This window comes from Antennarius striatus, chromosome 8, assembly GCF_040054535.1.
Source record: "Antennarius striatus isolate MH-2024 chromosome 8, ASM4005453v1, whole genome shotgun sequence".
Taxonomy (NCBI): Eukaryota; Metazoa; Chordata; class Actinopteri; order Lophiiformes; family Antennariidae; genus Antennarius; species Antennarius striatus.
In genome coordinates this window covers 21,852,701-21,864,080 of record NC_090783.1, presented here as the reverse complement: position 1 = coordinate 21,864,080, position 11,380 = coordinate 21,852,701, and the positions used below count along the sequence as shown (strand labels likewise).

Sequence of the window (11,380 nt, the reverse complement as noted above, 5' to 3'; positions counted from 1 at the left end):
GGGCTGCCCACCACTCCACCTCCCATTGCATGCTTACAGGCTTGTGTGCGGTTGTGTGTATTACAGGGGCGTGAACACACTAATATGCATGTGTGTGATTGTCTAACTTACTCGAGTGTGCATTCTTAATTTCCATTCGCGGATTACAGTATATATAAAAAAATAATTATGGAGCTCATTAATCTAGATTGTGTTTAAGTTAACCCTTTATTTGTCCCACAGTGGGGAAGTTTGTGCCCTTGTGTGATCCTGACTGGGATATACCACACATGCTGACAACATCCCCATCTCTTTGATTGTTATTATCATCACCATTATGACCACTCTTGTTTCTATTTCTATTACTGTATTGTAGTTGTCATGGGTATTGTTATTCATGCTGTGCATCTCTCTTTCAGGTCAAGCGGTGGCTGCAAATGTTTGTCCATCACGTCTGGTTCTACTTGAGGTTTCTGCCTCCTTCTTTTCTTGGCAGTCAATAACCCTTACTAACGGTTGGTAATACAGAGTTTAAACTAGACCTGCTATATATGGAAAGTGTCATGAGATCATTTCCAGGATGGATGGACAGATAGATGGATTAATATATTAAACAACTGTTTTTATGTCATAAGAATGAAATGTTTGAGAGACTTGGAATGTTGGAAAAAGAAGAAGTCACATTCTTAGAGTGAATGTTACACAGAGATGCCCAACCACACTTAAAAAAACGTAAATGCTAGGTTTGTTTTGTTCATTTTCCACTGTAGGTGCCTCAGAAGATAAATGTCTTTAGCATTTATTTATTTGGTTTGTGTGCTGCTAACAAAACCGGCTCTCTAACTGGCTCTGTTGTGGAAAAGAGGCTGTGCAGGTTTTTACTGTGATTGTGATGCCACCAAGATTGTTCTAATATATCAATCAGAAACAAAAACATGATAGAAACCAAACTTTTCAGCAACCACAATGGTCATTTTTAAAAACAGTTATTGAGAATACAGGAACAACAGCAAAGGTTTGTTTAGTTAAAAATCAGATATAATTGCCATGATTCATCTTAACAGAACTCTGGTAGCACGTAAATAAGTAGATGAATCCGTCTCAAACCTCCAGAACAGACAGTAAATTACTTGTACATCAAATCTTAGTGTTCAGAGTTTTCCAGTCTGAAGAAATAAAGAAAGCTTCTTGCCACAAAGATGTGTACTGCTACATCTGTCCCTCCAGCAATACCCAAATGTCAATTTAAAAAAAATATGTGGTAGGAACTCAGGCATTTCTCTCAGATAGCAAAATTGAAGCAGCACATTCTTAAAAAGTATTTTTTAAAAGCCCTCTCCCACATATGAGTACAAATACACCGTCAATGTATCCACTCTCACAAGCAAACTGGTTTTGTTTTTATACAAAAAAAAAAAAAAAAAGGCCACAAAAAGCTGTTCTGTGGATCAATTACAAGTACAAACGTAAGGCATCGGTATGAGAGTCCGTTGGGCCGGACCCAAACCGTCTACAGCATGAAGAGAAGGTGAGGTGTTCCACTCGGAGCTGCACAGGTGACTCCACTGACACACGATGATGGGAGGAGGCATTTAAAAGGCTAATGTTAACACAAGTCACTGGCATTGTTGTACACCGACAAGAGGTGGGGGGGTAGTGTCTGTCATTCATTTGTGATGACGTAGTTGTCCCCCCTCAGGAATCCAATCCATCCTTCATTTTCGGAACGGTTGACCAGCAGACAACCTAAAACGCAGACCCACCGCCGTCGGCGTCTCCACGTTCGTTCACAGCGTAATTAACGGCAGACAGTCAGCAGAGACGTACGCTCCAACAGAACTGTAGCAAAGACTTCAAAAACACCCCCCCCCCCCCAAACAAAAAGAACAATCCTCAGGATGTGGTAATCCCTTTCTTTCCCAGTCCACTAGCAGAGGTCAGAGACGTAGTCAAAGTCCCGGAAGCTGTCCTGGTCTTTGCGAGAGAGGACTCGAGGCTCGCGTGGAGGCGTGAGCGTTGGCACTTCAGTAGTGAATTCCTCATCGAAGTTCCTGACGTCTTCCTTGCCGCCGATGACGGGGACAAAGGGAGGGGTCACCCTTCTGTGCAGCAATGCCTCCCAGTCTACATTCTGTGCAGAAAAGTGAAATTATAAAAATTTAAAAAAAAAAAAAAGGGTGACAATTACAATTACAGTATTTTCCACACTATAAGGCGCACCTGAAATGCTTTAATTTTCTCAAAAACCAATAGTGCGCCTTATAATCCAGTGCACCTTATATATGAAAACCGTTTTATAAAACTGTTTTATGTCTGAACAGCCCAAAGCAGCACTCACTCTGAAGAAGGGCTGCTTCTTCACCTCCTCTGCATCCTTTTCACCAGAGCCAAGTCTTCTCTCTGGGTTCCTCCTCAGCAGCTGTTCATGACGACACACAAACATGTGTAACCGCCGCTCACTGGAGGTGAAATCATCAAGGGGTGGGAGGGGTGACTTATGTGTGTGTCCTTCTTACTTACCCTTCTCATGATTCCAATAGCCTCAGTGGACAAGAAACGTGGATAGCGAACTTCATCATTCACAATGCTGTCAAAGACCTCCTCTTCATCATCCCCCGGGAATGGAGACTACACATAAAAACACACTTGGTTCAATAGACTCAAAGATAAAGATAAAAAACAAAAGAAAAAACAACAAAAGATGTTTAAGATCTGGAAGCTCAACCCAGATCTTTTGTATATCGACACAAAAAATGAACATTTTTAAATTCTTGCCTCTCCAACCAGCATTTCATATATTAGGACACCCAGTCCCCACCAGTCGACTGCTCGTGTGTAAGAAGTGTCCGTTAGGACCTCTGGGGCCAAAAACTCTGGAGTCCCACAGAAAGTGCTTGTTCGGTCCCCAAAGCCCATCCCTGCAGACAGAGGCAAAAAATGGAATTGTTGCTAAATACAAGGAGATTGAATACAGAAGGTAGACCAAACTGGATGGAACAGGGCATGGTTATATCGGTGTTTACCTTCTTTACACAGTCCAAAGTCGGCTATCTTCACATAACCATCCGTATCTAGTAGCAGGTTGTCCAGCTTGAGGTCTCTGGGAGAAAAGATGGAAGAGAGAATCAATACCTACTTGCTCTTCACGATACATGAGGCACAGGAGACATGGCAATGCTGATGAACGCCACAGAATTTTGAAGAGGTGTGGACAGATCACACCCTCGGACATGAAAGATTTTTCAGCTCAAATAAGCCTAAAAATGTTAAAACCAAAGCCCTGAGAAATTATATTTAATTCTGTTGTTTCAAAGGAGATGTAAAAGAAATACCCATCATCTAAGTGTGAATGTCCCCCTTTGATAATTCTAAAAGAAAAAAAATTTATAAACTAAAAAAAACCATCAGAATTGTTCGACAAGTGGAGTGAACAGTTAAGTATCAAGTGCTAAAATTTAAAGAAGTAATGTAAATTCCAGATGTTAGCTGGGTTAAGGAATAAAAAGGGAGATTACTGTAATTCCTGTGCAGCTCCTGAGTCCCTATTTGGACTTTTTTTTTAAACATTAACTTTGGTCGATATTGCATCTCCTTCCATTGAGCACCAAAGGACTGAAGTCACGCAGAGCACCTTTTAAAGATTTTCTTACATGGACAGTTTTAGTCTGTTTATTAGTGCATGAACAATGTCCACGCAGATGTCTTTGTTACTTCCACTCACCTGTACACAATCTTGTGGTCATGGAGGAATTGGAGTCCAAGAACAACACATGCAGCATAAAACCTGAAGACAAACCGGCAAAACATCATAAATCACTTCCAAAAAAGAAAATATCTTTTAGAGTGCAACTTCACAATCAATATACTACAGTACTACTGCAACTATCACTACACTGTAAGCAAATACATCCGCTGTCAAAGTTGAAATCTTTGTGTTTTGATCAGGTTTAAACAAAAAAAAAACAGCTTGTTGGATGTGCTAAAAAAACCCAACAACAACTTTGAAATAAAATTTTTAAAAGACACTTTCAGTTTTTAGTCTGCCAGACTGTAAATCCACCCTGCTGATTTATTTCTAGGACTGTGGGAGTGTATGAAAACAGCACTTTGCTGAGATCTCCTCTCATTAGCTCAGTGCCCCGAAAACCTTTCATGGTTTTATTTGTACATCAAGGACTTTGACATTTATTAAATAAAACCAATGCTCCACATTCATCTACTAAATCAACGTGACACAACATCTTTGCCTCTTAAAACAAAAGATTAACTAAAACAACTGTAGCCTTTCATCAACATGTCAATTCTATAATGTTCCCCCACAAGTCAAAATGTTTTAAGTGAGGAAATAAAAGTACAGTATTGGTTGTATTCCGTTCTCAAACACGAACATAACATTATTACTCTGGAAAATCTCCCTGTAATAACAAGTGGAAGGTTCTCTGTGTATGTTAAGATTTAAACAAGTCAAACTTCAGACACCTGTAAAAAGAAAATGAAAACAAGCCCTTTGTTTCATGTCAAACACACAGGAACAGACTTTACGTACGTGGCTCGTGGTTCTGTGAAGACGTCTGTGTGGATGTGCATCATCAGGTCACCTCCTGCTGTGTACTCCATAACAAAACACACATGCTCTGGAGTCTGGAAGCATGCAAATAGGTTGACCAGGAAGGGATGGTGTGACATGTTCACAATCTCAAAGATGCGCTTCTCGCACATTAGACTGTAGGAGGGGGGAAAAAATGGGGGGGGGGGGCAGGGAAGTGCAGGGAGAAGATGGAGAGCAGGATTGAGCAGAAGAGGCAAAAAACATTGAGGGAAAATAAAAGACACACATAATAAGATAGTGTTTAATTTGGTGGATGAGAAACCCACACCCTCCTCCCACAGATGAACTCTAATCACTGGTACTTCATTACAGCAGCAAATAAAAAACATGTATGCTCAAAGGCACACACACCTAGCACTAGATGCATGGACACACACCTTTCCACCTCATCCCGAGCAATGATATCTCCTTTTTTCAAGGCTTTGATGGCGTACATTATGCCCGTCGTCTTGTATTCGGACAGCAACACCTGCAGACAGAAACAAGTGAGAACATCTCAGCTGATTTCAACTCTTTACAACACAAGAACACTGATCTGAGGACAGACTTGACTTCAGAGAGTGACCAGTTTACCTTTCCAAAGTGTCCCCTACCAAGCACAGCTATCAGCCTGAAGTCCAGGAGGGACAGAGGACCTTTTCTCTGCTTACTGGAGAAACAAACAAAATGGACGTGTACTTCATTATGAAACTTAAAATCACAAATGCCACTATAAATTACAATTTCCATGACAAACATGCATATGAAGAGTACAGTACTGTCAAATGTGCAGAACCTTCTCATGTTAAGGTGTGGGACTTTTATCCAAAAGACATTTGGACTATTTCTATGAAGAAAATCACAGGTATCTTTAAAAAAAATTAGTCATTACAATGTTCTCTTCAAGTGTTTATGAGACGGAGCAGGAACCTGAAACCGAAGCACTTAAATTGACCGTAATCATGCTAAGATGTCTTATTTCAGCCTCCTTCTATACGTTAAAAATGTCTGCAAAAGAATGGCTCCATTGTCAAACTTGGAATACAGTAAGTCGTACCTGGAGACACGAGCTGTTCAACACACAAGCTGTTGCGTTGTCCATGTTTTTGTTTGACATAAAACAAAATTTGAGATACGAGACGTGCTTTGAGACACCACCGCTAGTTGGCGGATGGATACATCACCTCAGACCGGATCTTGTTTTTTTTCCTCAGGTACCGGTGGATCGATACAACATCAGCTGAGGCTGGATCTCGTTCTCTTTTGTAACACGCATGTGCTCATGACTTTTACATTTCTTTTCATGACTATTACATTTCTTTTCATACTTTATTACTGTTTATAATTAATTATACACAGCAAATTCATGCATGTTTATTGGTTGATAAGAAATATGTGTATTTCCCATACTTCAGAGGAGTTCTGGGCTTTTTTTTTTTACAAGGCTGGAACATATTAACATATGTGTGCGTGTACCTGTTAACAGATAGGGTTCTGACAGGGCACTCGGGGGTGAGGTCTGGGGGGGAGAAGGGCTCAATGACTGGCAGTCGGTCCTGACAGGGAACATGTGAAGGAGAGAGACAAAATGGAGAAGATAAACACCTTCAGAAAGAGAAGAACGAGGGATGGAGGACAAGAACAGCTCAGATGTGAGAGCGTCTCCAAAATGCGAAGACCCACTGTTTGTCCCTGATCTGAATTTTGAATCTAAATCAAGATCCACGTTCAGTAGTGCTTACTTTTTTTTGGAAAGAACAACTGAATGCATGATGATCCATTCGAATACAAAGAAGTCCTATTTTTCCTATGTTGTGATCATAATTATGTGTGGTATGTACACTCTTTCAAAAAAAGAGTCTGTGTGGAACCAAACTCACACTGACTACTACACACTGAGCACTACCTATTGATCTAAACGCAGCCCATTGTGTTATATTAAGTAGAAGCTGGACATAATGGAAGTTTCTGACGGCAATTTTAAAAAAAAAGTACAATAAATGCATCAGCACAAGACTTACGGTGGTTTATTTATCTGTGAGAGTTGGTGAACTTAGTATAGATGGATGGACATATCTTACATATCTCCAAAAATTCAGGGTCAAGGGATACAAGCGGTAACCAAAACAACAATGATATGACTTGAGTGTAACCGCATGACACTAAAGGCACCACTGTGAGAGTAAATCTTATGATTCCTTTTAGTAATACTCTGCTGTAAATTATTCAAGCTCAGAATGATCAGTTCTCTAGTTTGACAAACAACATTTTATCTAGTTTCACAATGTAGTCCAGCTTAGATTTTATGGATTATTATATTAGTCGCTGCTCCAAGTGACACCCAGTATAACTGTGTGTGTGCTGATCACCCTTCAACCACGTCAAGCAGAACAATGCTACTTGTGGATCATAGCTTAAGACTTTCAGGAGGAGACCCCCCCTTCATGCCACGGCTACAGAGTGGATTTACAAACCCTCACCGGGGTGTGTGAGTCCGTGTCTCTCTTGTAATCGCCTCTTATTGGAGAGTCGCTGTCCAGACTCAGTTTCTCCACTGAGACCTCCCTGAAAATGCCAGACAGATAGACCAAGACAAAGATGAAGGGCAGACAAATGAAGCGTGACAAATGGGATGTTTAGAGCGGGGCGGAGAAAGCATCATATGCTTTACATTTTGAAACACAAGGAAAAAAGGTTCAAGGAATGCAGCAGAGTCTGATCGCATCACATGCGGATGCAGAATGTTTTTCTTGCACGGTTGAGTGGAGGCTGTTCATTTATGTTGTTCCTGTGTGAGTCACACGGCTGGTGCACACGTCTCACCCCGAGTTGAGCGACAGGCTTTGTTCATTGGGGCTGTAGGTTCCTGAATTGTTGACGGTGGGAATGGCGTTTCTAAGCAGCCGCACCCATGTTCCAATATCCACGTTCATCTGACGAGCCCGTAGAAAAGCCTTTCCTAAAAAGACACAAACAACAACACTTGTAGACATTACAACAAAACCTGCAAAGCACATCAACATCAATAACTCACACCTCCAGTACAGAAATAGTTCATATTACTTCCGCAACAGAGATGATATTTTTGCCAACACTGATTTGTTTTTTATAGCATGATTACTAAAAATGTTAAGGACCGACTTTTTTTTTTGTTCAATTTTGTTCTAAAATTCTTAAGCATGGCAGATGCAAGATTTTTTTCAGTTTTAACATAATTGATGATGCTTTGAAGAAATTACAATGACGTCCCGATCATACATAAAGCTCTGCAAAAACTGAACAATCGGAACAACACTGGTCTGTTTAAGCTTTCCAGGCTCATGGGAAATTCTAGTTAAAAATTCCCATGAGACAAATTTCCCATGATTATCCAAATCCATACTTTCCTGCCCCCACAACAACTATTTACCCATCTCTGTAAAAGATCTATGTAATGGTTTTTGTATAATCCTTTCTTCACCACTAGGTGGAGCTGTAGTATCAAGGAAAACTGCATTACTTCTTCCCCTTTGAGGAATAATAGGAGTTTTACATGAACATCTTTGTGTTAAGTTCAAAAGTCCATCTATATAAACTGCACTGTGAGTACAGATCAGAATATATATTCATGTCTCTGTTTCCTTTACTGTCACCTTGTTGCTTGGAAAAGATCTTCTTCTGCCTCTGGAGGCGAGGAACTCTCTCAATGACCGGGTTGAAGAAGGTCACCTGGAAACACATGAAATCAAGACCTTTTTCATGAGCAGACACATCACTTAGGCGAATGAACGTGGTGTGTGTGTGTGTGTGTGTGTGTGTGTGTGTGTGTGTGTGTGTGTGTGTGTGTGTGTGTGTACCTCTGCATACAGCAAACCCTGAGGCTCCAGTTCCAGCTGAACTCGGTGTTTCTGGTTGTCCAGGAACTCTTCCAGCTTCACATACTTCAGAGCACACAAAGATCTGTAGTCCTTCCAGTAAACAGCGATCTCCATCTCCCTCGACTGAAGAAAGCACAGCAGACACCAGCAGTGGTTTCACTTTATTAAAGGATGCTTCAGCACACTACGGTTTGATATTTGTGTGTCTGCACTGACCCTTTCAAGCTCCACAGTGAACGTCTGGTCCCAAGCCTGTTCTCCCACAGTCTTCCAAGCAGTCTGTCCAACCACTGTGTTATCCAGCTTCAGCACTGCGCTCACCTCAGCTGTAAACACACAAAACTTATTCTATTTCACTAGAATAATAATTTCACAAATTACTATGATTGTTATTGAATTCCTTGCAGTCACACCAGAAGGTAAAAAAAAAAAATGCTGGTTCTATGTCTTGTAATCATTCCATTGGTTCAGCTAAAGGACATGAGCTTTAGTTTGACTCACAGAACAATCATCCTAGATATTAAAAAAACCACAATTTAACATTTCCACATGACACTTACTGGACAGCTCATCCATCTTGCTTGGCGTTTTCCCGCTGACGGAGCCGCTTCGTCCGTAGAGCCCCTTGCTGCCCCTCATGAAGGACCTGGTGTCGCCGGGACTGTAGCAGGGGAGCATGACAGCCGTCCCTTTACTGCGACCTGGAACGACCTCCAGCAGCCTCACGCAGCCCAGAAGCTGCACCTGTAAGGTACCTGAGGACAGGAAGACAAGTCGGTTACAACCGGCCGAACGACTTCAGATGTCAGACTAAGAAATTTATGTGAACTCAAAAGTTGGATATGGAGTTTTTGCTATAGAAAGATTGGGTGTCTTTGTATATTAACATCATCCTAAATGGTTTAAGGAATAGGAAAAATGTTTTAGAAGGAAAGAAAATCAAATATGGAAGTCAGGAAAAAATAAAATAAAATAAATAAAATAACTTGTCTGTGGAAAAAAATCAGCTATTTGCAATTTATTTATTTATTTATTTAGTTTAAGACTCAGGAGGTTCCAGTTGATGAACAGAACTAATGCCCATGTTTCAGAACACATTTGACTGAAGTTGTTATTTGTACATCAAATCTAATGTCCCCACTATAAATAACAGGAAAGAAAAACTTAGTCAGCAAAATGGTTCCATGTTTGTACCGGCTGATTATCAAGCAGCTACACCTTTAGGATGTTGGGGTACAGGTTATGATTGCCTCCGTCTGTGTGTAGTTTTGGGTTTCATTTAACATACCGGTGAGAGGCGAGGGCTTGTTGAGGGTGCTGTACTGGTTGTGGAGGTAGGGGGCGCCGTGACGAGAGCTGAAGGCAGGTGAGGAGGCCAGAACCAGCTCTTCTTTGATGACGCTGGCCTTAGGATGGTCCTCCGGCAGCTCCGCCAGACGCTGGTCCAGAGAATCTCTTATGAGATCCAACCTCTGGGACGCTTCGCTGAGACGGGACTGTGCCTGTGTGGGGGGCAGAGAGAGCTGCTTTCAGATACATTCACAGCCGCTGGGGGGGCGTTATTGTCCAGTCATATTTTCATCATAAACTGACTTAGAACATACCATGATATTACAGGAACACTGATCAAAAAAGTGAAGGTACCTAAAATGCGATTTTTGAGTTAAACACACTAGTAATTAAAGTTTTTCTGGAAAATATCAGATACTGCTTTTATGGGACCACATTTCTGTATTATCTAATATAAAAATAGTACAGAATCCACTGATACAACATAAATGGCCCAGACTACACGTGTGTGTGTGTGTGTGTGTGTGTGTGTGTGTGTGTGTGTGTCTCCAGTCAAACCTCAGACAGAGCTTTCTTGTCCTGGACTTTGCTGGCTCCTAAGAGCCTAAGAACGTTTTTGGCTCCCTCGGCCACGGCGTGTTCCACCCTGTAGTGATGTCTCAGCTCTTCGATACGCAGCTCGACCCCGCAGAGGTCTTGATTCGCTGCAGCGGACAAAAACGACATCGCTGAATCAGCACAGGCAGCAGATACACACAGTCACAAGAAAGACGACGGCGTGTGTGTGTGTGGATGCTTTCAATGCATCTGTAACTGTTATTCATTTCATATAGATTGATTGTGGCAGGTAAATGTTGAGAGTTCAACTTTTCGTTTTGGCAGTCATTGCAACACCCCCCCCCCCAGCAATCTAACCTAACTGCATCAGATTAGAGCCTTAATGCATGTCATGCATTAAGAGACAGAGCTAACATGAACAGTGCCTGGAGGAAGGTGAGCTGCCTTTGAGTGGTCCCCAGTAAACAACATTATTACCGTTATAGAAGACTCATCTTTGAAAGAAGGCAGAAAAATAAAATAAAATAAAGAGCATTTAACAGGATTTTAGTAATTATTAGGTTGCATTCCAATTTTTCCAGTAGAACAACTAAGAATGATCTGATTGTAGCAATCATTCCAAAGAATGAAAATGGTGTGGTAATAATACTAAAAACAAACACAAAATAAAAAAACTCCTTTCCCTCTGTTACTTTAATATGCAAGGGGAAAAAAGCACCGACTTGATCACAGTCTGATAAAGTTGATGTAAAAATTAGACTAAATTAAATTATGTTTGATAAATTAGGACTGGTGTCAGAATAGAGAAAGATAAATGGAAATTCCCTGAACCAAAAAAACCCCAAAATCTTGCTAACAAAGAAATGGGATAAACCGAATTACTGCAAAATACCACTAATTAATTAATGACAAATTTATTTCATTTCGTTAATGGTAAAACCGAGCAACAGCAGCTACATGCTATCAGGCAAAATGTAAAAAAAAACATTCCAACGCTTACTTCTCTTAGTAAAACAGACATGCGATCGGCCTCAGAAGAGCACACCAGAAGCACAATTAGAGCCAAGTGGTGAGCTTAATGTGAAAGTAGTGGTGTCTCACAGTGAGT

The 11,380-nt window shown here is 41.0% G+C and overlaps 1 protein-coding gene across 3 annotated transcripts in view; it reads right to left on the bottom strand.

Annotated features, from left to right (window-relative positions):
• Nucleotides 1–263: 263 nt before the first annotated feature.
• pkn1a (protein kinase N1a) overlaps nucleotides 264–11,380 on the bottom strand; it is a 33,423-nt gene continuing 22,306 nt past the window's right edge. For 2 of the 3 annotated variants that reach the window (XM_068321874.1, XM_068321873.1), the window contains exons 6-23: nucleotides 10,273–10,418; nucleotides 9,713–9,926; nucleotides 8,985–9,179; nucleotides 8,641–8,750; nucleotides 8,404–8,547; nucleotides 8,200–8,275; nucleotides 7,391–7,526; nucleotides 7,048–7,132; nucleotides 6,044–6,123; nucleotides 5,162–5,237; nucleotides 4,966–5,057; nucleotides 4,526–4,702; nucleotides 3,701–3,763; nucleotides 3,003–3,079; nucleotides 2,755–2,897; nucleotides 2,500–2,607; nucleotides 2,318–2,398; nucleotides 264–2,110 (exon numbers count right to left, since the gene is read on the bottom strand). In XM_068321874.1, coding sequence (XP_068177975.1) covers nucleotides 1,907–2,110; nucleotides 2,318–2,398; nucleotides 2,500–2,607; nucleotides 2,755–2,897; nucleotides 3,003–3,079; nucleotides 3,701–3,763; nucleotides 4,526–4,702; nucleotides 4,966–5,057; nucleotides 5,162–5,237; nucleotides 6,044–6,123; nucleotides 7,048–7,132; nucleotides 7,391–7,526; nucleotides 8,200–8,275; nucleotides 8,404–8,547; nucleotides 8,641–8,750; nucleotides 8,985–9,179; nucleotides 9,713–9,926; nucleotides 10,273–10,418 — 2,207 coding nt within the window. In that variant the 3' untranslated portion in view covers nucleotides 264–1,906. The remainder of the gene's footprint in view (nucleotides 2,111–2,317; nucleotides 2,399–2,499; nucleotides 2,608–2,754; nucleotides 2,898–3,002; nucleotides 3,080–3,700; nucleotides 3,764–4,525; nucleotides 4,703–4,965; nucleotides 5,058–5,161; nucleotides 5,238–6,043; nucleotides 6,124–7,047; nucleotides 7,133–7,390; nucleotides 7,527–8,199; nucleotides 8,276–8,403; nucleotides 8,548–8,640; nucleotides 8,751–8,984; nucleotides 9,180–9,712; nucleotides 9,927–10,272; nucleotides 10,419–11,380) is intronic. The other variant, XM_068321876.1, reaches the window with a different exon arrangement.